At 41.8% G+C, this 26,148-nt stretch overlaps 5 protein-coding genes and 1 long non-coding RNA gene across 9 annotated transcripts; 4 read left to right on the top strand and 2 right to left on the bottom strand.

The window, feature by feature from the left end:
* The first annotated feature begins 209 nt into the window (after nt 1–209).
* LOC129596069 (uncharacterized) lies at nt 210–1,120 on the top strand. The gene is made up of 3 exons (XR_008691382.1): nt 210–442; nt 522–587; nt 655–1,120. It is a non-coding gene; the product is annotated as an uncharacterized LOC129596069 (long non-coding RNA).
* Nucleotides 1,121–10,546: 9,426 nt separating this feature from the next.
* On the top strand, nt 10,547–12,347 carry LOC129596073 (uncharacterized). Its single transcript, XM_055493234.1, has 4 exons — nt 10,547–10,648; nt 10,724–10,787; nt 11,544–11,809; nt 11,967–12,347. The coding sequence occupies exons 1-4, from the start codon at nt 10,598–10,600 to the stop codon at nt 12,042–12,044; spliced, it is 459 nt and encodes a 152-aa protein (XP_055349209.1). The 5' UTR covers nt 10,547–10,597; the 3' UTR covers nt 12,045–12,347.
* Nucleotides 12,348–13,653: 1,306 nt separating this feature from the next.
* Nucleotides 13,654–15,993, bottom strand: LOC129596061 (neuromedin-U receptor 2-like). 3 transcript variants are annotated; one of them, XM_055493221.1, is made up of 5 exons: nt 15,597–15,993; nt 15,184–15,327; nt 14,854–14,926; nt 14,680–14,778; nt 13,654–14,403 (listed from the first exon to the last, which is right to left on the bottom strand). In XM_055493221.1, exons 1-5 carry the CDS (start codon nt 15,869–15,871, stop codon nt 13,774–13,776), a joined length of 1,221 nt encoding a protein of 406 aa, XP_055349196.1. In that variant the 5' UTR covers nt 15,872–15,993; the 3' UTR covers nt 13,654–13,773. The 3 variants fall into 3 exon arrangements, with proteins under 3 accessions (XP_055349196.1, XP_055349195.1, XP_055349197.1); XM_055493220.1 differs by having other exon boundaries at nt 14,680–14,926; XM_055493222.1 differs by lacking the exon at nt 15,597–15,993 and adding an exon at nt 15,405–15,560 and having other exon boundaries at nt 14,680–14,926.
* Nucleotides 15,994–16,727: 734 nt separating this feature from the next.
* Nucleotides 16,728–18,344, top strand: LOC129596066 (uncharacterized). 2 transcript variants are annotated; one of them, XM_055493228.1, is made up of 4 exons: nt 16,728–17,051; nt 17,188–17,229; nt 17,296–17,457; nt 17,772–18,344. In XM_055493228.1, exons 2-4 carry the CDS (start codon nt 17,205–17,207, stop codon nt 18,101–18,103), a joined length of 519 nt encoding a protein of 172 aa, XP_055349203.1. In that variant the 5' UTR covers nt 16,728–17,051; nt 17,188–17,204; the 3' UTR covers nt 18,104–18,344. The 2 variants fall into 2 exon arrangements, with proteins under 2 accessions (XP_055349203.1, XP_055349202.1); XM_055493227.1 differs by lacking the exon at nt 16,728–17,051 and having other exon boundaries at nt 17,098–17,229.
* A 1,102-nt stretch (nt 18,345–19,446) lies between these two features.
* LOC129596038 (uncharacterized) lies at nt 19,447–20,541 on the top strand. Its single transcript, XM_055493193.1, has 3 exons — nt 19,447–19,576; nt 19,674–19,844; nt 20,228–20,541. Exons 1-3 carry the CDS (start codon nt 19,486–19,488, stop codon nt 20,539–20,541), a joined length of 576 nt encoding a protein of 191 aa, XP_055349168.1. The 5' UTR covers nt 19,447–19,485.
* A 351-nt stretch (nt 20,542–20,892) lies between these two features.
* On the bottom strand, nt 20,893–24,703 carry LOC129596045 (uncharacterized). The gene is made up of 6 exons (XM_055493201.1): nt 24,456–24,703; nt 24,133–24,344; nt 23,915–24,050; nt 22,718–23,456; nt 21,973–22,447; nt 20,893–21,820 (listed from the first exon to the last, which is right to left on the bottom strand). Exons 1-6 carry the CDS (start codon nt 24,509–24,511, stop codon nt 20,994–20,996), a joined length of 2,445 nt encoding a protein of 814 aa, XP_055349176.1. The 5' UTR covers nt 24,512–24,703; the 3' UTR covers nt 20,893–20,993.
* Between the last annotated feature and the right edge of the window lie 1,445 nt (nt 24,704–26,148).

The raw sequence follows: 26,148 nt of genomic DNA, 5'->3' as shown, positions 1-26,148 counted from the left end.
ACGTGATTTGCATTTTAAAGTTCGTAGAACTCCGTCTTTGCATTTCTTTGGAAAATAAGTACATACACACATGAAAAGCAACTGCAGCTATTTTACCAGCTCCACATTTCAACAAAGATGCGCGATCATCAAAAATTTTTAACTATAATTTCGAGGGGCTGCCGGTACCGGTTTCAAAAGCTCGCAATCAGTTAATCGGAACAACGATCTTACCAGCTCCAAGTAGAGAAGTAAACCAAACAAATCATTGTACAAATCTCGAAGTAAATGCGCAATAAAAGTCCCAACTATTCGTGACTTTATTGGTCAGATCAATGCCAACTATTCCCATACAGTTCTCAAACTGCATATAAACTGAACGCTAACATTTCGGACGCTCCAACCTTTGACGATGCATTCCACATCTTTCGTTCTCATTCTTGCCATCGTAGCGTTCCCATCGGTGAGTGAAAATGATGCTGTTGTGTTTTTTTATTATTTTATTATTTTCAATATGCATGAAATGTGTTCTTCTTTTCAAGGTGGCTTACGGTGGGCTAAGTGAAAGAATCCAAGAAGCCATCGCACATGCAAGCCAAACAATGGAGGTATGCACACTTCTTTCGGTACATTCCGCCTTAATTTTTGTCTGCTGCATAAAACAGATTTTTACAGAAATCCATTCGCTTTATGGCTGAAACTAAAGAAAGAATGATGGAGTTGTTGCAATCACATGTCGCCGCACGGACAAGTTTCCTGTCCAGCGAGAACGAGACTCTTCCACAAACCGGCCGAAAAACTTCCCGGGAATGGGAGGAAATCGTTATCACGGTGGATTCACCCGTCCAGTCAAAAGCGTCAATAAGCCGAAGCTGTATTTCTTATAGGAGCTTTCTCTTAATACCGTTGTCGTTGATGAAGTTATTCTATTGACTATGCAAATACTTTTAATTCGGCAATGGCCAGTTCACATAAAAATAAGCTTGCGCTGGTAGAAACTAACTAAAATGATTGAAAATTTAAACAGTAAAAATAGACTGCTGACCCTCCTTGGGGGCAAACATCCACTCACGCACCCCAATGTTAGGGGGCCAGTTTTCTGGGGCAAACATCTTATCCGATTCGTGAGCAAATGAACCAACACGCGCAAAAAGATTCTTGTATGTAGACTATGCAAATTGTATGTAGAATGTATGGCTGCATTAATATTAAAAATAATTATTACATAACCGGATTTAATAAAACATGTACTGTACAGATGCGATGCAATACAGACATTCGAAGGGATTTGCAACGCTTATTGTTTTACGATGCTACTGTGTACTCTGGTGCAGTCTTTTTCCTCTGCTCGTGCTTTTCGATTAATAAATCGTTATCCGTAACCACACCATGTCCGTTTACGAAAACCACGTTAAAATAAAAACAAATAAAAAAATCTGTGCTGACAAAATCTTGTTCACGCTAATCAAAGCCACCACAATCATGTATGTTAATCTAAAAAACTCAAACATTCTTTCTGTATCCAGTGTCATGAACTGTAGAATTTACTGTAACACGCCGTACAATAGGCCAGTATGTTATACAGGAATGATATAAATTTAATATGCGATGTAAAGCCACTTAAGCAACTTAATCGCAGTATCTCCATTAACGACAACCAGACTTGAATATTCGAAGTAGTCCGTGGAAATGCAGCAGCTGTTTTGGGTTCACTTAACGCACGTCCTAAGATCATGCGTGACACTAACGATTTTGGATGTTTTTTTAATGTTTAAAAATTTGATGCTTTTAATTAGTGTAAACCTGCGCAGGCGATTTATTATGTATGCTGGCCGAAGCCGAATAAAAACGTACATTCGAAGAGGCTTACTAACTGTATTACTGTATATAAATACAGAGTACAGACTCGTTCCAGCAACCTCCAGCACCATTGTCTTCAATTCCGTGTAGTGAATTTCCAGACAATTTCAGAATACACTCCACAAATGCAGCGTTTCAGTTTTACCATGCTCCTTACTTTTAGGAGAAAATGCAGATATTCTGTAATCGGCATGAATGTCGAACCATCCGCTGATGATTTTGAAGTGGTTGTCGAACAGTTCGCCTAAACATGGTAGAATAATTTCTCGGACTGCAAACTCGAGAGCTTGATTAAAGCGGCAAACTGACTATTTAAGCCCGAATGGTTAAGAAATAAATTACACTATACATTCCCAACCATTATTTGCAGCCGAATCCTGGAGTTAACTCTTTTTTCTTCACCGCAGTTATGACCAGTTTGTCTGCAACCATTTCCTTTGCTGCCGCGGTACATTCACTGGTAAGTGGTAAAGCTAAATATTGCTTTATCCTATTACAAGAGTCATCTTCGGCTTCGCCTCAGATGCTCTTGTGGTCTGCATTCAATTCCTTGAAAAATAATCCTTGTTCATTTATTTCTGAAGCCTGGTTTGTGTGTATATTTTTACATTTTGTATGATTAGGCGCTGTTCGTAGCTTCAGTTACCTTGCTTTAATCAGGAAACAGCATTATATAGCTGAGCGGTTCGTTTTATGTGAAACAAAATAGTTAGATAGCACGACTAATAATCGGAGAGCGGTCAGCGGTGCTAAGTTTCTAATAATTCTGCTTCGCTACTTTTTAATAACTGCGGGAACAACCTCCAAACCCCCAAGAGTAGAAAAACACAACACAAACAGGTGGGTAAGTCGATTATGATCCAGATATTCCGATGGCGAGGCAAGTTGGAGCAACCAAAAAATCAGGAACCTTGCGCGTGGTTACGGCGGAAATCCACAAGACATTGACGTACTGCCACACAGTGAAAACTGTGTCAAGGCGGATTACAAATAGACAGAAACCGAAAGGTCACACTTAAATTTCGTTAAGACTTAAAAGTGTGGATCACTTTATCGCCAATGAACTTAATGAAAGCCTTATAAGACATTATAGAAAAATAATTAAAGTAGCGCCAAGCAGAAAATGTATTACAGCGAAATTTTAATTAAGGATATGCGCGGCAGCTAATATAGTTTATGCGTATTTTCCGAAGCCGGTGGTAAATAAGGCATTATGCCAAACTGCGACAATGTAGAACACTGCTTTTAGTCGGCTTGAGAAATAATGACTCCAGTAAATGAATAATGCAAAAGATATTGATATCACTTGTTTGGTAAATCTGGCGGGTTATTATTCTGCACATATAAAGAGGTCTTTCTCCGCAAAGGTTAGCAGGAGCTGTCCCACTTTCCCAAAGAGAAGCCTGTGAAAACAGGGTTTGCCTCACATGTCAAAACGCACAACAAAAGCAAAAATGCTTCTAACCCACATTCAGAATAAACGATAAGACACAATGCGTCGCCGAAGCAATGCAATAATGCGTCGCCGAAGCAATGCAATAATTAAAATTCCAAGAACACCAGATAATCAAATGGGGACACACTGCAAATTACAATATGCGCTACTAGCGCGCAATTACACGATGACCCAGTAATAAAAATTCCTAGTCAGACCACAATACAGAGCCAAATAAAAAGGGCGACGCAGACCCGTTGAGTCTGCACTGCCAAAGTAATTAAGACAAGCTAAATTAATTATCAGTGTCAGTAGGGCTCGCAGCTCCTGAGTCTCGGTGGCCATGATAGCCATGCCCGCGTTTCCCGCATTCACCACAGACGTGCGAATAATAGCAGGAAGCAGATGACCGAGAGCAGTTGCCTTCTTGAAAGGCAAAGCAGCATGCAAACTTATAGCGGGACATTTTGGCGCCACTGCGACCGCGAAAAGGCTGACCTTTGTCGCTTTGATCGGCGCCATGCTCTGTTCGGCGATTAATCGCATGAAAATGCTTGGAACTGACAGTATTTCGTGCTTGGTAATCATTTAACGAAAACCCTTCGTTCTCAGCAGAATGTCGAAAGTCGGTGTCAAATTCAAGAACAGCCTCATCCGTAAAATTACAACGCATAGAAGCCAAGTATTCGTTATATTCGAGATGCTCCAGGAGCGTCTCTGCATACTGTCCAGACAGAGTTTTGCACAATTTAACCGCTGTTCGCCAGCTGTGAACGGAAAACTCATCCAGTGAAAGATCAAGAGGAGAAACATGCTTGCTTTTCGACCCTGGTTTAGGGCACGCCAGCTCATGCGGCCTCTGCAGTTTACGTGCTTCCGTTGGGAAGCAGTTAAAACTTTTGGCCATAAACTCAGACTTATCACTCTCAATTGAAATGACTAAAACAGAGCGGTGCAAGCATGCCGGCTTCAGATTATCATACTCACCCGCGGTAGCACTGCTGCGGGGAAGATTGACCTCTTTGCGGTCGGCGTGACCTTTGACTGCACGCTGGCCAGGACTGCCGTGCGGTGGGCTGGCTTCGCGGAAATAGGGAATTGGCTTGGGTGGCTTTTCCCGACCGCGGCCGCTGTTCTCGGCACGGATGAATCGCTCCAGGATGCAACGAACTCCTTCACGGCTTACAATATCCAGGTTACTGGGGAACTTGGAAGATTCTCCAAGGCACAACAGGGCAGACTTGCTGGATATCCCTTCGGCTTCCAGTTCACTCTGGCATTTCCTGTCCAACTTCAGTTCCACAACCACTTTGGCAATAGAATTGGTGTCATCCACAGGGAACATCCGAGGCTCTAGAAGCTGCAAAAGTGCGTTCTTGCCGTCGGTATCCCCATGAGAAATATCTAATTCAACACACAGTTCCCTCAACTTCTGAACGCTAAGCTTACGCAAAGCGGACTTTGACGCTGGCACTACCATGGCGTAAACAGATATGGGATTAACCAAAATTAGAAAAAAATCTAAACTTCATCATTGCCGGACGCAGTGCCAAGTGTGGGTGCATACACTGCGAACAGCTATATATAGTACACGCTGACCATTGACCATCAAACCACTGAACAGACAGGACAGACCACAGCGCTCCACCCACCATCACCAGGTCCAATAATATGCAGATTATTGGCATAATCTTTCCCGTCATCTTCGGCTTCGCCTCAGATGCTCTTGTGGTCTGCATTCAATTCCTTGAAAAATAATCCTTGTTCATTTATTTCTGAAGCCTGGTTTGTGTGTATATTTTTACATTTTGTATGATTAGGCGCTGTTCGTAGCTTCAGTTACCTTGCTTTAATCAGGAAACAGCATTATATAGCTGAGCGGTTCGTTTTATGTGAAACAAAATAGTTAGATAGCACGACTAATAATCGGAGAGCGGTCAGCGGTGCTAAGTTTCTAATAATTCTGCTTCGCTACTTTTAATAACTGGTACGTGGAAACCAATTTTGATCGAGGACAATAATATCCTTTGTTCAGTAATCAGTAGGTTTGGTCGGTAGATACAGTACTCGTTCTCTAGTAGTGTGATTTTTTGATTTTTTGATAATTTTTTTATTCTTGATTCAGTCGGCAGCAAGAAGTATGTAGTGATAACGAGCAACAGAGATTACGTTGTCCTACTCACTGAACATTAGTAACAGCAATAGAGGGTCCTGTAATTTCCGTTTACGCAGCAGCCCTAATTAGTGATACCTAAGCACTGATATATATGGCCTTTGGGTTGGCTCTTTCTCAATTTCGATTGTTTCCGGATAACTGTTCCCAAAAAAATTTTTTGACAGAGATTTTAAGCATCTAATGGCGATTGCATTTACACGGGATGTCGTTCTACCCGGTACTAGGTAGTTAACATTTTTTGTGTATTGGCAATAGCCACCAACAAATAAAACCAGCCCTCGCGGTCACACTGTTTGTGGTAAGGGGAGGTAAGGCCGGTGGTAAATTGAGGATCTCGGACAATGGCGACCGTTCCTTTATTTAGACATGGCAGCTTCTGCACAGTTCTGTCCGTTTGACAGCTGGTGCATTAGCGTTGTGCTGAACACTGATAACGGTTCTGCTCTTATCTGGTCTACGCCACTAACACTAAGATAATATCCCTTCCCTAAAACTTTAGCTTCCGTTCACTCTACAGGCCTGATCGACGGTCAGTATATTTCCTGTAACTCAGTAGGTCTGGTTAGTGGATAGTGTAACCCTTGTGCGGTTCTGTTCATTCGAAAGCTGAAGAACTTTGTTCTCATATGCCGGTCCGGTCAGTGAGTTTTTCACTGCATAGGAAAACTCACGGTCAGTAAACTTTCGCTTTCTAAGTTTAGAAAGCGAAAGTTTTCGCAAACTTTAGTCTAAAACTTAACTCGCAAATTTTAGTTTTCGCAAACTATGGTTAGACATTGCCTGTTTTCTACCACCGAGTGGACGAAGTGCGATTTCGCTTTCTATACCTAATATGTAAAGGAACTATGCAGGTAAGTATAAGCAATACGTTCGCAAACTTTCGCTCTCGCACCCTCAAACGCTTTTTTAGTTTCATAGCTTTCATAATTTCACCCTCTAGCCAAAGGATTTGTACTTTATATGAAAATTCTTTATGAGATATAAGGAGAATAAAATTTTAAAATGTTTAAAATAAATGCATCAGGTGGCATTCAAAAGTCTTATTATGATTCGATATCTTATCCCAAATTTGCATATAGACGCGTGAGCATACCGTAATATGAGTACTAAGATCGTTTTACACCGAACCCGACAACTTCTTTGGTTTTTAAGTTAATTTTTAAGTGTTTTGTAATGCACACATTGCACAGAGAACAATGTATAAGAACGCGAAAAAGCTAAACAGTTCCAGTGCAAAAGCGCTTTCCCGTTCGCTTTAGAGCATTTTGTTGAAGCGTGACAAAGCTGAAAAATTTTTCGGAGTGTATTCGGAAAAATTACAGTTTTTTTTTATTACACTACATGCTCTGCATTTGAATGTTAGCTGCTCCACGCAAGTGTTTTATGTAAAATGTCTTTCAAGGTCACCTTGAACTGATGCCTGTACCGGTACCGGCATCCGAGCGACGGTCCAGAGCAGATATTTTTGAAAACAAAATGCATGTGGGACCCTTTTGGGACATGCTGAGTTTAATGGTGAAATCGGTTTTTTAATTTGCTTGGCGGTTTTTTCTAGCCAAGTTCCACGGGGCGGCCGATCATAATATAGATCTATTTCCTTGATATTGATCGATAACGAAAACCTGGTGACCTTTTCAGATGGTTTACGCTGTAATGGGCCGAATTATCAATGAAGCAAGGGAAAACGAAGGTAAGCGAGTCACCTATCAGTAGGTATGACAACGGGCTACACCGATAGGTATCTCGGTACATGGAAGCCGTTGTAGCGGTTGTAGTTTTTTTTCAGTTTTGGTAGCCGCTTGCTAGAAGAGGTCGTGATGGAACTTTTAAAGAATAGTTATCCGTGAAAACGCTAGAGCACACATAATCCTTGCTAGATTACGCGTCGTATAATATTGCGTTTCTCTTTCTACAATGACAGATAAGAGAAAGCTTTCTCTGATTTTTCTCATTTACGCCTTCTGCGCGCAATTTACGAGTAACTCATGCATGCAAGGATGGTACTGTACAACTGCACTGCGTTCCGGTCTACTAATCCGCAGTTCGGTACATTTTCCTACCCGTAGTATTTACATGATATCTACGGTACTACGCTGACAGTTGATGTTGGCAATAACGCTTTCGGTTTATTTCTACAATTTTTCCAATAAAAGTGCATTCCATTCGAAAATAGGCGTTGTATCTTACAGTTCCTAGCATTGAAAAATTTACGGTTAACCGGGATGCCAGCGGCAAGATGAACCCCGTCGTCTTCGAAAAAGTCAACAGCGCCAGCGAATCAGCGTGCTCCAACCACGCCACATCCGAATCTAGTCTGTCCCTGATCAGCGAACAGATTGACCGGGATTTGAAGAGCAGTTTGACGGAAGACAAGTACATCTGGCGAATCGTTGTTGGCTGGGAACCGCATCGTATACACATGGTGGATAATACCGAGCGACGCAACCATCGGGTCAGCATTATAAATGTTCTGATTCCAGTTACAGTAAAAGTGATCAATTAATGTTGAAAGAAGCTGCAATACTGTACTTTACTAAGCACCACTGACAAACTGTTACGTTTTCAATTTTCTTGACTATTACAGGCTGGCGGCGACGCACAAATGTACGAGGCTGACTGCGGTGGCCAAAAGATCGGCATCAAGGTGACCCAGCTGGAATCATCCGATTCCTATGCGGCTGGTTCCGAAACAAGAGCCGAAAATCAGTTTTAACTTATGCATGTCCTGCAAATCCATATTGTCAACCGTTACGGTAGATAACTCGTATGATACAGATATTTGTTGTATTAACCTTTACTGGGGACTCGGAGAGCGTTGATTATTTAGGTTGGGCCAATCCAGTTTTATCATTGTTGTTGTTTATGATTGTTTGTACAATAGTTCGTTTGTTACTGGCGAATGGAAACCTAATAACTAATTAAATTGCTTGCGATGTGGCATGCGATCGTTCTTGCATGTTAGCAGTAAATATTTTAACTTCCAAACATTAAAAATTTACAAAGATTATGCGAAACTGCGACGTTCTGCTAAAATATCTTATGTTAAATTTGGTAGATGCTCTACACTCGCTAGGTGCCGCCTGAAATTGCAGGCGACTGACATTCTACTAGAAAAGATGCACATTTACTGTTAAGAAAAGTGTGCCGGTAATCGGCGCAAATTTCGTGAGTGTGTACGAGAACTTTCACGCATTTCCGAACACCTTTTTGCACTGCTTTCTAGCATAAATAAATTACTGGTCAGACTACTGACGTGGCTACGTCAGTAGCCTTCACTATTGTAGAGCGGCGCTGGTCTGACAAGAGAAAAAGAAAAAAAAATGTGGCATCGTACAGTTATAAAATAATAATGGTCTTTGAAAATCCGCAATCGTTGCATGACTCACAGTGCTCTTTTCGGGTATACGAGTACGTACATTCTGTCACAGTTGTACTCGCATGACTATGCTTTTGTATAGGTACTTCATCTTTTCATCAGAATTGTAATTTACATTATTGGCACTTATTGAGCTGACCGGTTTATTAGTTTTGTTTGGATAAAAAAAAAGAGTGCTGAGCCCTTCGCTCCGAATCTGTAAATTGTAGCAAAATTCAAAAACGCCCAGAATTGAAGAGTTATTTAGTAGGGTGACACTACAGCCACCCCTTACGCCCCTGTTTTTTACAGCCAGTCAGCCACCCATTTTTTCCGCACCCCGTTTATTATAGACACCCTTTTCGGATTTAACTGAACTGTTTTTAGACACCCTGGTTAAAACAGGCCTCCATGTTGTAATTAAAAAATATATTTTCTATCGTAATGTATTGCTGCGCTAAATTTTTAAGAGAAATGTTTTAACCACGTGCTGAATGAACTATATTTGAGTTATGGATCCGAATGTATTTCTTGATATCACGATTTCCGCCGCTGGAAAAATCACGACTATAATAATCTAATTACGCCAGAAATGCAACAAAGAACCCAGAAGGTTTAAAAGGTCGGAAAAGACTGGGTAAAATTTATTCAATAATGATACATTAATCATAGGTAAAATGTTTTTAGCATTAGAGGTGAAATGGTAAAACTGTATTAAAATTAATTTTCTTTGTGCACGATTTGCATTTGAAAGTGAATCACATACATGTCTCAAAAGCGGCTGCAGCTATTTTACAACCTCTATCTTTCGATAAAGAAGTGCGATCAGTAAAGAAATTTAACTGCGATTTCAAAGTGGTGCCGGTTTTCTGAAACCAGTACCACGGCTTGCCGGTTTCCCTTCCGTTAGCTGTTACATTCAAATCTTTATGTCACTGAACGGACAGGTTTCCTGCTCGACGTGATCGAAACTCTACCATCGACTGGACAAAAAATCTTCAAGCATTCAGAGGAAATCATTGTTGCGGTAGATCTTCCCGTCTATGTACTGATCACAAAAATAAAGCTTGGTACTTTCATTAATGATTAACCCATAAAGAAATCCCAATCAAACCTTTTTGTGCCATGGACTGCAGAATTCGCTTAACTAGCGGTAAACCAACAACTTAAACATGAATGGGCAATATACAGCCACCCAAATAACGGAAATACAGTATGTATCCGGCGCGGTCGCACTATGTAAATAAAAATTTGAAAAATTAAAAAAAGCATCCACATGTTTTCTCTGTCTGGTTGTCGTTAGTGGGGGCGCTGTGTTTGTACTTATTATTCTACCGTCTGATATAGTAAGCAAAACAAACGCAGCGTTTCCGTTAACGACTGCCAGGCTTGAATACTTGGTAGAAGCTTGCAGTACTTACAAACCAATTCCAGCACCATTGTTTTCCGTGTAGTGAATTTCGAGACAGATTTCGGAATGCACTTAATAAATGCAGTGTTAACAGTTTTACCATGCTCCTCGCATTAAGGATAAACTGCATAAATTACTGTAATCGGCTTGAATGTCGAACCAACCGCTGATGATTCTGAAGTGGTTGCACTTGCCGAACGGTTTCGCCTAAACATGGTAGAATAATTTCTCGGATTGCAAACCAATATCAACTTGAGTGCCGGAGTAGGGCGTTAAATTGACTATTTAAGCTTCTGTTGGCTCAAAAATAAATCACACTACCTCCCCAACTTTTAATTTCAACTGAATTCCACAGTTCCTTCTTTTTAATTCTCCGCAACTATGGCTAATTTGTCCGCAGCTATTTTCCTCGCTTCCGCGGTACAGTCACTGGTAAGTGGGAATATTTAAAATCCGTTTATCCGAATGTATCGATCGATGATAAAGACTTGCTTCTGACCTTTTCAGGTGGTTTACGCTGTGATGGGTCGAGCCATCGATGATGAACATACCAATGGACACGAAAATGAAAGTAAGCAAGTGACCTATCGATAGCGTGTATACTCTGTACGGTTAAGTATCGGTAGCTCTGATAAACGGAAGCCGTTATTGTGGTTGTATTGCTTGTTTGTGCATTGTGATAGCCGATTGCTAGAAGTAGGTCGTGACGGAACGTTTCAGGAGTAAGTTATCGATAAAAAAAGCTATAGCATCTGTATAATTCCGGCTAGATAAGGTGTCGTATAACGGAACAAAATTCTTTATTTCTGCAGAAAAAATCTTTAATCTGCAAAAAGTTTTTAGAATCGGAATATTAAATGAGGAGAGCATAGATATTTTGTTGGCCAGCTCTTATATTTTAAAATGCCGAAAATAACTAACGAAGAATTGTGATTTGCTTTTATAACTATACGGTGTAGGCTATTAGTTATATGTACATGTACGTAATTACTTAATATTTTCGGTCCACTCATATGTATTCGAACTGCCTTCGTTTACGGCGTCTTTTGATATATACCTACATGTAATTAATACCGAGAGGAGACTGTATAACGGCAAATGGCTCAGAATGGTTTCCAATCAAGGCTCATAGCGTCTGCACTCTGCAGTACGTTCGATTAACCACTGAGATCCGTAGCAAGATAAAGCGAATTTTCCCATACGGAATAGTTCCGCTACCGTAAATGTACACGCGCTGGTTCACTGTGCGGCGTGTTCCGAAGGTTTGTTTGTATAATTTTTCTCGCAAACATGATTTCCGTTCTGTTATTGACGGTACTGCTTACAGTTTCCGGTATCCATGCCGTATTTACCGTTAACCAGGACGCCAGCGGCAAGATGAACCCCGGCGTCTTCGACAAAGTCAACAGCGCCAGCGAAGCAGCGTGCTCCAACCACGCTACATCCGAATCCAGTCTGTCCCTGATCAGCGAACAGATTGACCGAGATCTGAAGAACAGTTTGACGGAAGAAAAGTACATCTGGGAGATCACGGCCGGCAGTGGACCACGAAGTATTCATATGGTGGATAACACTATGCGAGTCAATCATCGGGTGAGCAACATAAAATTGTTACTTTGACTGCAATTAAGTGTACAGGACATGTATAAGTGCTCTATTACATAGCCAAATTGAGCAGTTGATATTGATAAAATTAGTATGGGTGGGTTGCTAATCGCCGCTTTTATTCTTAAGTTCTCTGCTGTTACAGGCTGGCGGCGCCGAACAGCAGTATGAGGCTGACTGCACTGGACAGAAAATCCGCGTCAAAGTGACCAAACTGGAATAACCTGGCTCATAGCCGGCTCGATCCGAACGAATACAGGAAATGAAAATAATTTTATTTATATACGTCTTGCATAATCCATATCGTTAACCGTTACCGCAGACACATGTACAATACAGATATTGTTTTATAATTTATAGATATTCATTAAGTGAATGTGTATAATGTGTACAAATTTTCAATGTGCATCGGCGCTTACTGGCGACTTTGTCAGCATCGATGGTGTATATTGCTTGGTCCAGTTTTATCGTTGTTGTTTTTCTGGTTGTTGGGACATTACTTTGCTTGATACCGGCGAATAAATGCAGCTGCCTGTCTGACGGAAAAAGTGCAAATTTACCGTTAATTTTATAGCACCACCTTTGTAAAGGCGTATCCATTCCACATTGTTTCATCTGTTTCATGCGTTTCGTGTGTTTTAGTTGTTTCATGTGTTTCATGCGTTTCATGTGTTTCATATTTTTCACGTGTTTCATGTGTTTTTTTTGCGTTTCATGCGTTTCATGCGTTTCCTGTGTTTCATGTATTTCGTTTGTTTCACGCGTTTCGTGTGTTTCGTGTTTCATTGTTTTGTTTCTTAGGATGTTTACGCTCTTTAAGTTTTCTGAGGTTTAAGGTTTCACCTTCGTGCTTAATTTGTCAAGCTCAGCCACCTGTTAATCGTTGTAGCCACATGATTGTAATCAGCGATCTTAATCCATTTGATAATGACCGAAGTCCAGAAGCTTTATTTTGACGATGCTATGCTTAGTATTTCTTACACGGTAAACTAGCTTAAACACGGTAAAGCAAAGATAAACAGATTCTTATACCGCATTGTTGTTCCATTTACCACACTGGACGGATCCTAGCCGTTACTGTGAATAATTAAAGCGATTACCACCGTGATGGCTCAATTTTACCTTGTAATAATTTGCCTGGCCGTCGTTTCAATAAATAACGTAAACAATAACTGAAAGAAATTTGGCGCTCAAATCTACATACATCAAACGTTTGAAATACTCGTATCCGAAGTGAGTTGGTACTGGTTAACCGGGTAACGTTAAAAACTTTTAAAATATATTATGAAACGTTTAAAATATACGAAACTTGAAAGTATAATTATAATTGTAACGAAAATTCTGAATTTTCAATACGGAACCACCATTCACCATGCGTGTTAGCATTTAGCAGCCACCCCTGGTGAAGGGTACTTTGGTTACAGCGATTGCAGTTTGCATTCTGCAGCATGCGGCGGTTGACCTTGCTACCGGCGACGTTGTGTTAGTTTATACACTGTTATGCAGTACTAGTTAGTACATGGTGCTGTAATTTGTAATTACTGCCTATCTGCCACACGTGAGTCTGTTTTTGTTATTCTGGACTTTTATTCTTGCTTGTTTATTTTTCATTTAGTGCAGTTGACAAGGGTCAAGTACTTACTATAGTGTGACTATAGTGTTACTATAGCTATAGTAAGTTCCTGCAAGGGTTGAAACTTTGAAAAAATGATAAAGTTTTCTTATTGTGGGTACTTCTATACGAAAATTGGTTATATCGTGTTGTTTACGGCTCGGAACGATGAGCACATTATTGTATCCCATGGTCCGAGCAATTTTCAAAAATTCAGCGGTTTAGGCAATCGTAAAAAGTATTTAACTGCACTCAGTCTGGGATCGTACCTCCATATAGTGGCTTTAAGAATGATAACAAAATGGCAGTCTCTCATAATTATAGAGCTTGTTTTGTTTATTTACATTGTAGTGGCTCGAAGGCGTTCACGGCGCGAAAGACTAATCCGGCCAGAAATCTTCTGCACTGATTTCATTGGAATGTAAGTGTTGCTTGTAACCGATGCGGTAGCTGCCGCCGCTGATATCGACTGACCAGTCATAAAACTGATCATCCAGTCCTTCCAGCCACCTCCACTGCGGCTGATGTATTCGTTCGACCGCGCTCGCAGGGGATCAACAATCAGCTTAATAAACCGCTCCCGATACAGTCGGTGCATGGAGATGTAGATGAAAAAGGTCAACGAGTAGCCCAAATACATAATGACGTAGATAATCGGCGCGACAAAGTACTCCACCGTTTGATCGGATTCGAACTGCTGCGCCAGACGGAATATGCAGAGGAAGACAATGTGGGGGAATCTCGTGATCAGGTACAATGCAGCGCTGCTTAGTAGAATGACATTAATTCCGACATGGTGTCGCATTGTTTTCGGATGAATGCAGAATTCGCCGGTGTCCAGAGCGGCACGCGGTACCGCTGGTTTGACCTTTGATCGATTTATGGCGGCGCTGCGGCGTCGGCGAATGAAAATTATTAAGACGATGCTAGGGAGCAAAACGAGGAAGAAGGTCAGCAGCTGCACAAATACCTGCAACACATACTGCATATGTATGTATTGACTATCCTTTGTAGCGCCTTTTTAGAGCAATACGAGGACCACTGGGTGCTGTGAACACCCCCTGCACGATTGGGCTGCGATGAACAGCCGGTTAGCCGTAGCTCGCAACGCTACTGTCATCACAGTCTAAAATGACTCTAAATGCAAACGGCTTAAATTTAGCCGGTTGTTCATCGCAGCCCAATCGTGCAGGGGGTGTTCACAGCACCCAATGGTCATCGTACCGCTACAACTCATAGATGGTACCTGCGCGGTATTGTAGACACGCCCCCATGATGTAAGCCAAGCCGCGTTGTCCAGTGGCGTGGAGAAGTCATACTGTTGATTAGCGTAGTATACGGAATGCTGCACAACGATGTAAACGCCAAATAATACTGAGAAAGAGAACAACGTCAAAACGATGGTCCGTGCTGTTCTCACCCGCTGCAAGAAATCAAAGCGGAACGGACTGATGATGATGAGCAGTCTTTCCCAAGAGAACGCCACCAGTATCCTAAGACGACGAAGAAAAATAATCCAATCATCGTGCTCATTTTTGTGGTGCGGTGTCATAAAAACCGAAATGTCAGAGTACGAATGCTTCGATATTTCGCCCTATATTGTGTTTAACATCGTCATAAAAATCAGACGTTTTGTACACCTTGCCTCATATGAAACGCGCTACGTCAGCTAACTTGCACTAAAAATTTGGCAGTGATTATGACCGTATTTAGACACTAAAAGTCGAATAACAAATGTATCTGTATGTACCAGTCAGATAAGCGCATGCAGGCTGCCTCGCCCCAACCTGTCACTCCCGTAAGCAAGGTAATGAGGGGCTCATTGTTCTGTGCAGAAAGCGGGAGCCTGTATTGCTCGGCGAGATTCCATAGGAAATACGGAAAACCCATCCATCTATAAAAAGATGCGTGCATAACTATGGCCGCCATTTTGCACAAATTATTAATGCACGAGCATAATTGCAAACCCACAATAATCGTCCAACAAGAGGTACCAGAAAAAAATATTCAGCCACACACACAGGAAACTCGATAATGGTGCTGCGATTATTATGCACTGACGGTCTTACTTAGCCGCAGTTTGTAAAATACATGTAGTATAGGCACAACCAACGTAAAAATAACAAATAGTTATGGTTTTTTTTCAGATAAAGATACTCGTACATGGCTGCAAGATCGGCAGTGCTCGTGCCTAGCATGTAGCACCAAGCAGAGGATTTCCACTTCCGTCGGCTGTTGGTTAAGACGAGGAAATTCAAGCTGTTGCCCACGGAGCACACTACGAGCAGTACCAGGTAGGAGAAGTTGCCAAAAAGCAGCGATAAATCGATATCCTCCTGGGTAAACTTCAGATCCAGATCGGCACTCTCATTAAAATTTGACGAATTAGGCAAACATAAATTACTTGGGTCCACACATAGGCCACTACTATTGTCCATGAAAGTCTTGAGGAAGATATTGTGGGATTAGGCAGTTTTACGTGGTTAATATTATGCATTAGTATCAGCAAGAAATAAATCAGACAGGAACAATTGACAGTTAGTAATCGGAGGAATTTCACAATCGGAGGACACGGTATATTTACGGGGTTTACCAGCTTGTTGCAAGAATGCCTTGATGACAACAATTCTAATTGCTTATTACGCCTGTGGCTTTGTGATTACACCGGCTTTTGCTATTGTACTGGCTGTTAAGTTAACTTTGATCGCACAAGCAATCGATCATAAGAAAGCACTTCTGTTTGGAAAAGTACATATAGTCTGTCTATATGCAGTGTAATTATATTATTGCAATTTGCAAATACAGCATATATTTCAAATACGGTAGATATTGCAGTATATACCGCTGTGTACAGTATAAATGAATTGCATATACCAAGTTTTCTGCAGCACTGCACAGTCAGTAATTAATAATAATTATTATTACTGCATTTTGTATCCATTATAGGCACTATTGTTCGCGAAATTAATGATGGTACTAATTATCTCCTCAGGGATGCAGCCGGGTCCAAATGTTTCTACCTTACTCTAAACTTCCTAAAGTTAATTTGTTCGTTGAGTGTGTGATCGTGAATGCACTCGATACCTTGTAAATGCTGCACAGAGACATGTAAACATGTACTCTCCGACTCGCATGCGATTTACAGCAAATACAGCTGTTCACTCATGAAACCGGTTTTCGCTAATATTTGTACGTTGCCCGTTTCGGGGTTACGATACTGCGTTCCTAAAACACAATTATTTACTAATGCTGTGGAGATAATTTAACGGCACAATTGTAAGAATGATTTGCATGATGTACAAAATGCAGCGATGCGGTTAGCTTTAAACGTTCTGCAGGATTGAAGGACGTATGGCTTACGTATGTGACCGGGATAAACAATTCTAGCGCATTTTCAACATGCTTAGTTTGCAGGCACTAAGCACTGTGATCAATTACACAACTGAGCATCTGTTATTTTCCACAGGAATGTTTGTGATGCTGAAAGCATATAAACACGAAAACAAGGCTTGATTCGGGTTACATCATGCAAAATATATTTATGGATGAGAGCTTCGAAATAAGTTCGAATGTCCCTATTATGTCGTCAACAGAATCTGACATAGCATTGTTATTCTGGTACGTGAACTGAGTATCCGGCAACTACTTTCATTTCCACATAAATAGAAGCCAGTTCCTCAATTCTGTATTGTGTAAATTCGCACTTTCATCTAGTCGATTTCGAGTGCGGTTAATAAAATGCGTCTTCTGGCAGCTTTTATTGTGGGATGTATGCTGTACATTCATAGTGCCGACGGTAAGTGAGGTGTTGCGAAGGTTTGTTATCCAATTGGTTTTTCCATTAACTGTATGTTTTGCATAGCCGGCAACCAGATCTGGTGCCGAACCTGTGTCTCCAGCAAGGAATCACCGGAATGCGAAGATCCCATTAAACTGTCGGACGTGTCAGCACCCGGCGCTAATATTGTGTCGTTGACTGTTGACCAGCGCTGCGACCGTGGATGCGCCCAACAAGTGTACTCAGGCAAGCACAATTCTATAGATCTTTAAAACTGCGTAGTACTCCGTTTTCTGCCAAACATTTTATTCCGCACTTGCAAATTACTGATAAGGAAAACGGCTCTTAATTTGCCAAAATATTTGAACAACAGAGTAAAATAATAACGGTGACCTTAACATAATTAACAATATTTTTCTGATTACTGTTTTAAAATTTTGCTGTTTTTCAATGACAGTTAAACGTACTTTTACAGAGTACGTACACATAAACCTTACATGCGTGAAATTTGATGGTATCACTAAAAGTAAGCACACTGAACCAGGAGTGTGTATTTTCAGTGTACGGCCAAATCCAGTACGTCTCCTTCGGATGCGCCGGTGTGGAGTACGCCCCCTACGGACTGGACATGGATAAGTGCGGATGGACAGACAGTCCCGCCTCCACGAACAAAAGCGGTCGGATCAAAGTGGTTGACTGTTTGTACTGCGATGAGGATTTCTGCAACGATCCGACCAAAAACAGCCCGGTGCCTGGTGCGCCCAACTCCTGGCGGAAACCCGCTGCACCGGCTATCAAAACAACGTCCACTGGAAAGAAACGGCAGGCTATCTACCCGATTAATTTGGAGGGCGTTACGGGTAACCTGACGTTGGATCTGACACTGCCATGAGTGCACAATTATTCACTCTGAGCGTACTGCAGTGCGTTGCGAGGCTTTTGCTTTTTATACTGTTTCTGCGTGTGTTATTTTAATGCGGGTTTAATTTGCAAGTTGTGTTGATTGCGCCCAGCCTAAGTAATTCGTTTATGACACGCGGTTAAGAAATCGTATGCTGCTTTAGTAAAGTGTTATGCTTTTTCCCAGCAAATGATAACATTATGAAAAAATTTCTGCAGAGTCCATTTCGTTACAATTGTACTTTGTATTTGTGGGTGTTTATTGAATTTTAGTCATAGCACCGGTTCATTTCGTTGGGCCTCGCTTTGAATTTCAAAGAACCTGGTTTCTTTGATCGTAACTCAAAGCACAATTCGGTGGTAGTATAATTACATCCCGAGTAAGTCCGACTTTAATTTTCTCCAGGCTTCGAGGTGACGATTTCGAAACACACTTAGGAAGATCCGAATGTCGTAAAAACGTGACAACGCACATTGTATCTACTCGTATATGAAAATTTGCAAAATGAGAATTAGGTAGTACGCTAGCATTATTCAAGAATGTGCTGAATGTTCGTGGTAAAAAAAAGACAAGTTATCCGTAAGCTTTTTTATGATGGCGCTGGCTAGGCGCGCATTGTCCATCGACAGCCCTGTTAAATACCGCAACAAGGATCAGTACATTTACTTATTTTAGAAAACAAAAGTGCGTATTCGCACAGGCTTCGGTTGCGCCGTTTAATTCTTGCGGCAGCAATTAATAACACAAGTAACTTAAACTAACCAGAACCAAAAACGATGGATTATGTTTACTCCACCAAAACGGTTTGAAGCTGACGCACCTTCTGTTTTCAATGGCCACTGCTAATTAATCAACGAAAATACGGTCCAACAGCAAAAAACGCTCTAAAAACTTCTGCCTTAAAATAAATACATTTATTAAATACAGGTAATTAGTACACGTAGCACGAGCTTGAAGAATAGTTGCTTATGTCAGAATGGTGTGAGCGAATCCATCCGTAAACCAAGTAGCGAATCCAGGATTACGCCATCTCCTGCGCACAACAATTGACAACTACATGGATGCGCCGCGCTTGCGCAAAGTGAATTGCAAAATATCAGAATTCCACACAGATTCACATTAAGATCTTGCATAACAAACCTAAAATGATTGCCGAACAACCTGCATTTGCGTATGATCAGAGCGTGCCCGTTATGTAGTTGCTTTCGTACAAATGAGTATGCGACTAGTATTATGTAGTTACATATAAAGCCCGGTCTCCGTTATACCCATCGTGCCTCAATGTTATTATTGCGACAAACAGCCATCGGTACCTTTGGCTTTCTTGTGGAGATCTTGGTAATCTCATCTTGTGTACTTTGTAGTTTCCGAAAATGCTTCCAACTGTGCGATCGCGAAGTGATTTTCTCTTCGTATACTTTTGGCTAGGAGCGTTTTTAACGATCCAGCCACTGTGTGCTAACGGTGAGGCGTACCTTACGGTTTTTGTACCATGCTCTGAGCCTGCGCAGTTATGCAGTAGAAGTATTATACTGTAATATTTACTGACGTATTTTTGCAGCAACCCAATGTTTAACCTGCAATCATCCAAAAACTGGATCGCCTCAATGCGAGACACCCATCAGGCTGACTGATTTTGCACCTTCTGTCAAGGTAGCGGACCTTGTCCAAGCTGGCACACTAACAGAGTATCGGGACTGCAGAGGTGGATGCGGAAGACAAGTCTTCACAAGTGCGTTATATATATTTGTTATGTTTCCTTGTTTTTTCACATCGGTACGGAACAACGTAACTGCATTGGTAATGTAGTTCCGCTAACTTCCTTGTTAATTTGACCTTTCGTACCAACGAGATGCCCGCGAATACGAAAAAACATATATATCTAAGTTGCTGGTCACGTGTCGTACGCGAGATGGTCATGCTTTTACTACTCCTAAATTTCTTCGGATATATACTGTACGTATAAGCATTTGTGCTGACTGAATTTTTTCAGATTACTAAATCCAAGTACTGTACAGATAGTTCGAACAGTGTTCTATCTACTAACTCCAAGTGGTTGAAAATCTGCTGCCTAACATGAGCAAACTTAATGCAGCATTTGTCGTTGATTGACAGTTAATGAGGAAGCATTTGTTTCGTTTGGATGCAGTCGAGGATATTATTATGGGGATAAACAACTAGAAATGGACAACTGCCGCAGAAATGAAAAGAAAGCATTGTCCGGGACACAGGATATCCTGACCGTTCTCGACTGTTTTCGATGCGATGGCGACAAATGTAACAGCCCGGAGATCAATCCCTTCCGGACGTCGGATGTCATTGCGGCGTCAGCTTCCCATTCGGCAGTAAAAAAGTTTAATCTGGGTTTTGTGACCGGTAATGTGGTGGTAGAAGTCATGGCACCAGATGCTTCCAAATCGACCAGCTGACCACGGAACCTGTGATTCCTTGGGATATTTTAAACTACTGTCGTACACTTGCTAGAATCTACTCGGAAGCAAATCCATGTGTCCCTTATGTTTGCGAGAATTTTGATATTTATCGAGCTTCGGTGTTTTTTAACGCTACTCGTATAATTTTCGGGAATTCTCGTCTAAGAAAACTTTTATGTTACAATAAAAGCTGTCAAAATAGTGGAATGGTGATCCCTTATTATAATGCGGCGAAATCCCGACGAGCTAATTAGATGGCACAACTGTCACCCCGGAAAGTTACTTTTTATAAGAAAACCCGCAACCAAACAGCAAAATACATGTGCGACGTATCTTTTTATAGTGAATTTTTGATTTCATCTGTTTCCTCATTCATTTATAACCCACAAAAAAGTAAGGAAAAATGTAAACCGGCTATTTTCCTTTCGAGGTTCATCTTTATCAACCTTTTACTCACAAGTCGGCTCATTACGTGAGAACATTGTTTCTCTGAAATCGACGGAATACGAGTTATATGGAGACGGGCGGTCAGCGCAATCCACTGGCAAATAAATTTGCTCGGAGCGCATAGCGCCATTTCCCCAAGACTCAGGAATAAGGTACACTTCGTGAAGATTCGTCCTGCGCAGCAACCGCGGATTATAGCGCCACCATTGACGAAACCAGTGAAACGAACACTCACAATGCAGACGGTTAACGCAATCAAGATTTCGCCGAATAAAAGTGTTAACCGCCGAAAAATCAGCAAAGGCCTCCAGCGAGAGCAATCGCAAATCCGGAAGATCGGTAAAAGTATTCTTCTCCAGCGAACGGATGGTGGAATTTGAAAACATGATGATTCTTAGCCGACGAGAATCGCTGAAATCGGCTTTTCTAATGAATAACTCGGTGCAGCGAACAAACCATACGTCCAGCAGACTGGAGAACCGCAAATGTGCCAGCTTACTCGTTGTTCGGTCGGAAGCGCACTTACTTAAATAGAAAATCACAACCTGCGTTCGAATTGCCATGAAATTATTAAAGGTCACATGGTCTCCATCGAACAAAGTGAGCCGCACTGGTCGCAACGGAGGTTCGGATAACGCCACACTTAGACGTAATAGCGTTTGCGCTGCAACTGGCAATCCGCAGTTAAAATCAAGACCCTCGACTCGCCGACTGCATTCGGACTGTTTGTACCACGGGCGGCATACGTTATCGGCGGTAAATTGTAGCGCGCATTGTTCGGCGCTAATCGCTTCGGAGGAAAATCGGGGAAACCGTTCGTCACTGTTTTCTGAAAAATGCAAAAAATAACTCCAAAGACTATTTATCGACGAAATTATTTTAGTCGACGGACTGTATATTACTACGTAAGATTGACGAGTTCAAAACAAGGTTATATCACTTATATGTAACTGTAATACTTAATTGTCAAATTCGACCCACCATGAACTGTCAAGCGAACACTCGGCCAATGAATGTCCGTGTTCACTGCATGGCGCCATTCGCACGTATAAGCTCCCTGGTCTGTCAGCTGAAAAGCTGCGATCTTCAGTAGATAATCTGTCCCGGTGGTGAGCATGGTCTTTTCTGCGGATGGAACGATGTCTTCTCCATTAAAGCGCCAGATAAACTTGATGTCGTTTACGTCGCCCCACGTAAGAATACACTTTATGGTGACAGGACTGCCCAATAAAACTGATTCATGTGTAGCTTGCTCCCTAAGCTCATATTTACCCGCTTCTGTACTAATCAGAGGACGCCGACGCCGTTTGAGGACAGAATAAGTGAGATGCTCCCTGAAAAAATCTTGACAAAACGCTTCATCGCTATCGTCACCACAGTCATTATATCCGTCACAGGCATAGGTCATATTAATGCACTTGTGATTGTTGCATTCGTATTCCGCATTGGTGCACTCCTTAAAACTGAATAAAGTTACTCTGGTATTGAGTAATATCAGGACACTTCAAAAACTATGTGTTAGCGTCAGAATCGGCCTAAGATCCTTAATGTCCGGCATAATATGTGCCGTAGTATGCTTAGTGCCCAGCATTATTCCCGGATTTTTCTGCAGTGGTGGGCCTAGTTGCATTACACCACTTTACATTATCGCTAAATTGGTGCGATCGAGATCGCTAGATAATTTTAAATTTCGCATATCAATGCATAATAATTTTCGTCAACTTACTCGAATACCGTGGTGATGCTGGGTGGTCGTTGTAACGGATCCCTCTGTAGTTTCGCGCAAAGTAGGAGTAGGCCGTGCTTTCGCTTCTTTTGCTCTCGTCGTCAAATATGGGGTATACGAGTCATTACGGGCTTTAACGGAATTACTGCCAAATCCTGGCTTCGAAACGACCTTTGACGAGGTGCCCTTGGTTAGAATTACGAAAGCACTCTCACTATTCGGTAGAACTTTTTGTGTATCGGTTAGAGTAGCGGTTGTGTTGTTTGAACTGCCACTTTGAAACGGCTTGCTGAACGATACAGTGGAACTGGTAGGTTCTGTCAGAGTCCCATCCGGATCAGGCCAGGCACATTTGTAGGCGTTCTGCAGCTTTGCCACGTCGAGATGTGTCAGACTACGGCGCTGACCCATCAGTGGAGCGTGACGTTTCGGTAATATGGTCGCTTTTTGCCGGGAGATAGCGAAGTCCAAAGGTCCATAGTGCATTATCGATTCGATATCGTACTTGGTACCGTGCACGGACATGTTGGGTAAGATATCGAAATTTATCTGCATGTTCGGCATAATGTGTTCCGGGAAGATTTCCACGTGATCGTCGCGATCTGGTCGGTTTTGTTCGTGAAACATGCCCAGAGTGTGGAGGATTTCGTGCAGGATTATTCCCATTGAGCTGAAGCAATCTGCACTCAAGTGTACTCTGGTAATAAATCCGGGTATTCGTCCCACGTCTGCTTGGCATCTGCGAATTAAGCGAGTATGAAAATTTAATGGGCAAAAGTGTAGCACGTATTAATAATTTTTTTTCTTCAGAGATACAGTAAACGTTTGAACATTATGTGCATCAGATAGTGGCAGTGTGAAAACACATGGCATATACAGTACAAGAAAAGTTGTAGCTTAGCGTAAGAATTTGGAATGTATACTCATCCTGCAGTTTCAATTATAATCGAAATCTATGGGAACAGGCACAGTAATGCATGTACGTGCATCGATACCCAGCCATTTTTTAAAGTGTTGCTCACAATTTGGCACTACGGAATGCAAAAAGACTTACTTAAGCTAACCATAAGTTAAATCTTACGCTAAACATAATGTTATTGGTACTGTTGAAAATGCTGTTATGTTTATTTGAAACTGAACCTTGAGATTGTTATCGCGTTATGGAAATAAAATTATCATCAACCATAAGTGCCTTACCCTCTTCTTGTGGGTGTAAATTCAATATACTCCGATTCATTGGATCCATCAACACGGTATTTAAAGGTTATGCAGTTCGATGTGCGTCTTTCAATGAATCGCAGTGCTTCTTCTATTCGGCGCTGCTCATTTTGACCTGTCACGTTATCAATGACACTAAGGCATTTCTGCCACAACCCTTAGCGAGGGATACACAAAAACATCACAATTCCACTCACCAAAATTCCGAATTCCATATGGTATGTTCTTGCCGTTATTCGGCCAGTAGTTATGCTCTAGGAGAAGACCCGTTCTTTTAATTGCTGCATGCAAACTGTGGCGTCCATCCAAATCGCCACTGTCTCCAATAATGTCATCGGGATAGAAGACGTCGCTGCTTATTTGGTGCTCCGCTGTTGCCAAGATTTCTCGTTGAACATATTTCTCCAGTCTTAAAGAAATTAAGAACCAGGCTGTATGTATCAAATATCAAAAGTATGCAGCTTTTTTCGTCAATCCCTTACGTCAGCTCACGATCAGGCTGATCTAGTGATTGCGTTACCTGGAGGCAGTGAAACGTTGCTTCCGCGCATTATCGGGAAGAAAACAAAAACCCATATTTTGCAAGAGATGCCGCAGATTACGAACGCTCTTAAAGCGCGTACTGCATATACTCGTATTATGTCTCTCGCCTTTCGGGTAAGCGTTACAAGGAGCAGACGGTTTTATAGGCTAGTCATCCGAATATTAGAAGATATGCTGAACGTAATTATTAATGCTAATAAACCCACTGGACCGCTTGATCGCACGTTCGCACCAATGAAAGTTGAAAGCATACAAGACTACTTTTATTAGCAGAGGAAAAAAGCTGCCCGCTGCCAAAGAAAACGGTGCATCACTTCCGCCGTGGAAGTGATAACTATCTTCTTGTAGATCGCTCACGCTAATTATTGGTTTAAAGGCAACACTCATTGATCGGCACACACCATACTCTGTACGCTTTGAACGCTCTTCAGCTACCAGTGGGCTTTATGAGAAATGTTTAGCGCAACATTTGCCGCATTATCGTAAAAGCGGTGCAGCACTGCTAGGGCAGCTGCTGATCAGTATACAACTGTAATAAAATCGTAGAAAAATGGAAGGCGCTAAGCGTTTTACTGGAAGAGGATTGGTACAAAATAAATGAACTTCAGACGTCTGGATTGATTGGCGTGCTTTTACTCCTTTTGAAACTTTATTTATCCCTATACTCTGTACACTATGTGTGCAGAGGGGATAAAGATGCCTACTGGCATTATACGGGTAGGTTGGCGGCCTGTACCGTATGGCTGCTTTCCTGATTAGTATTGTTTCGCTTATTTTAAGAACTGCTTCGCGTGACACCAAGATAAAGGAACGCAGCGGTCCTAATCCAACTGGCAGTAATTTCTTGCCTGTCCTCTTACTAAATTCAACATTGTACGCAGCGTTCCACCGTCGCACAGTTTATGGTTGCTGGTGTTCTGATGAATAACAAATAAATTTTCTAAACTTCTTACCGACGTAATGCTTGTGGGGACGATTGGCACGTACCTGCCCCTTGGAGTGATGTTCGTTATATACTCCGTTTTGCTCGTCGTGGAAGAATTGACCAAGGCCCATCGGCGCCTTTTTCAGCCGTTTCTCGGTTTCCCTCGGATTGCGCCCTGCTTAGATCACTAAGCAGCCTAAACTTAGAACGTTGGAGTAAACTCTGGATGGTATCACTGATTGTAAAAATCAATACACTGAACAAGGAGAGAGTATTTGCAGTGTACGGCCAAATCCAGTACGTCTCCTTCGGATGCGCCGGTGTGGAATACGCCCCCTACGGACTGGACATGGATAAGTGCGGATGGACGGACAGTCCCGCCTCCGCGAACAAAGGCGGTCGGATCAAGGTGGTCGACTGCTTGTAGGAGTTCGACTAGGACTTCTGCAATGGTCCCACCAAAAACAGTCCGGTGCCGGGAGCGCCCAACTCCTGGCGTAAACCCACTGCACCGGCTATCAAAACAACGTCCACTGGAAAGAAAAATACCGGCCATCTATCCAGTCAGTCTAGATGGCGTTACCGGTAACCTGACACTGAACATCATCCTGCCATGAATACAAAATTAACAATTTCAAATAATTTCCTTAATTTTTGCTGCTATTGTGATGCAAGTTCTGCATATGTATTTGCGAGGTGTTTAGCTGTATTGTAAGTTATTAATTGTGATCATTTTATACAACTG

This window comes from Paramacrobiotus metropolitanus, unplaced genomic scaffold (assembly GCF_019649055.1).
Source record: "Paramacrobiotus metropolitanus isolate TYO unplaced genomic scaffold, Prichtersi_v1.0 Parri_scaffold0000085, whole genome shotgun sequence".
Lineage (NCBI taxonomy): Eukaryota > Metazoa > Tardigrada > Eutardigrada > Parachela > Macrobiotidae > Paramacrobiotus > Paramacrobiotus metropolitanus.
This window is presented reverse-complemented; position numbering and strand designations above follow the sequence as displayed.

Excerpts from the sequence above, each read along its gene's own strand:
- LOC129596066 (XM_055493227.1), top strand. The coding sequence starts at position 17,172 with ATGCGTCTTCTGGCAGCTTTTATTGTGGGATGTATGCTGTACATTCAT. Across the intron at positions 17,230-17,295 it reads GTACATTCATAGTGCCGACG|CCGGCAACCAGATCTGGTGC; the intron begins GTAAGTGAGGTG and ends TGTTTTGCATAG. Across the intron at positions 17,458-17,771 it reads CGCCCAACAAGTGTACTCAG|TGTACGGCCAAATCCAGTAC; the intron begins GCAAGCACAATT and ends GTGTATTTTCAG.
- LOC129596061 (XM_055493220.1), bottom strand. The coding sequence starts at position 15,871 with ATGGACAATAGTAGTGGCCTATGTGTGGACCCAAGTAATTTATGTTTG. Across the intron at positions 15,328-15,596 it reads ACTGCCGATCTTGCAGCCAT|ATGGATGGGTTTTCCGTATT; the intron begins GTACGAGTATCT and ends ATCTTTTTATAG. Across the intron at positions 14,927-15,183 it reads TGCATGCGCTTATCTGACTG|GATACTGGTGGCGTTCTCTT; the intron begins GTACATACAGAT and ends TCGTCGTCTTAG.
- LOC129596038 (XM_055493193.1), top strand. The coding sequence starts at position 19,486 with ATGCTTCCAACTGTGCGATCGCGAAGTGATTTTCTCTTCGTATACTTT. Across the intron at positions 19,577-19,673 it reads CCAGCCACTGTGTGCTAACG|CAACCCAATGTTTAACCTGC; the intron begins GTGAGGCGTACC and ends GTATTTTTGCAG. Across the intron at positions 19,845-20,227 it reads CGGAAGACAAGTCTTCACAA|TTAATGAGGAAGCATTTGTT; the intron begins GTGCGTTATATA and ends GTTGATTGACAG.
- LOC129596073 (XM_055493234.1), top strand. The coding sequence starts at position 10,598 with ATGGCTAATTTGTCCGCAGCTATTTTCCTCGCTTCCGCGGTACAGTCA. Across the intron at positions 10,788-11,543 it reads CAATGGACACGAAAATGAAA|TTTCCGGTATCCATGCCGTA; the intron begins GTAAGCAAGTGA and ends TACTGCTTACAG. Across the intron at positions 11,810-11,966 it reads CTATGCGAGTCAATCATCGG|GCTGGCGGCGCCGAACAGCA; the intron begins GTGAGCAACATA and ends CTGCTGTTACAG.
- LOC129596045 (XM_055493201.1), bottom strand. The coding sequence starts at position 24,511 with ATGGGTTTTTGTTTTCTTCCCGATAATGCGCGGAAGCAACGTTTCACT. Across the intron at positions 24,345-24,455 it reads CAACGTTTCACTGCCTCCAG|ACTGGAGAAATATGTTCAAC; the intron begins GTAACGCAATCA and ends AATTTCTTTAAG. Across the intron at positions 22,448-22,717 it reads AGCATCACCACGGTATTCGA|GAGTGCACCAATGCGGAATA; the intron begins GTAAGTTGACGA and ends TTCAGTTTTAAG.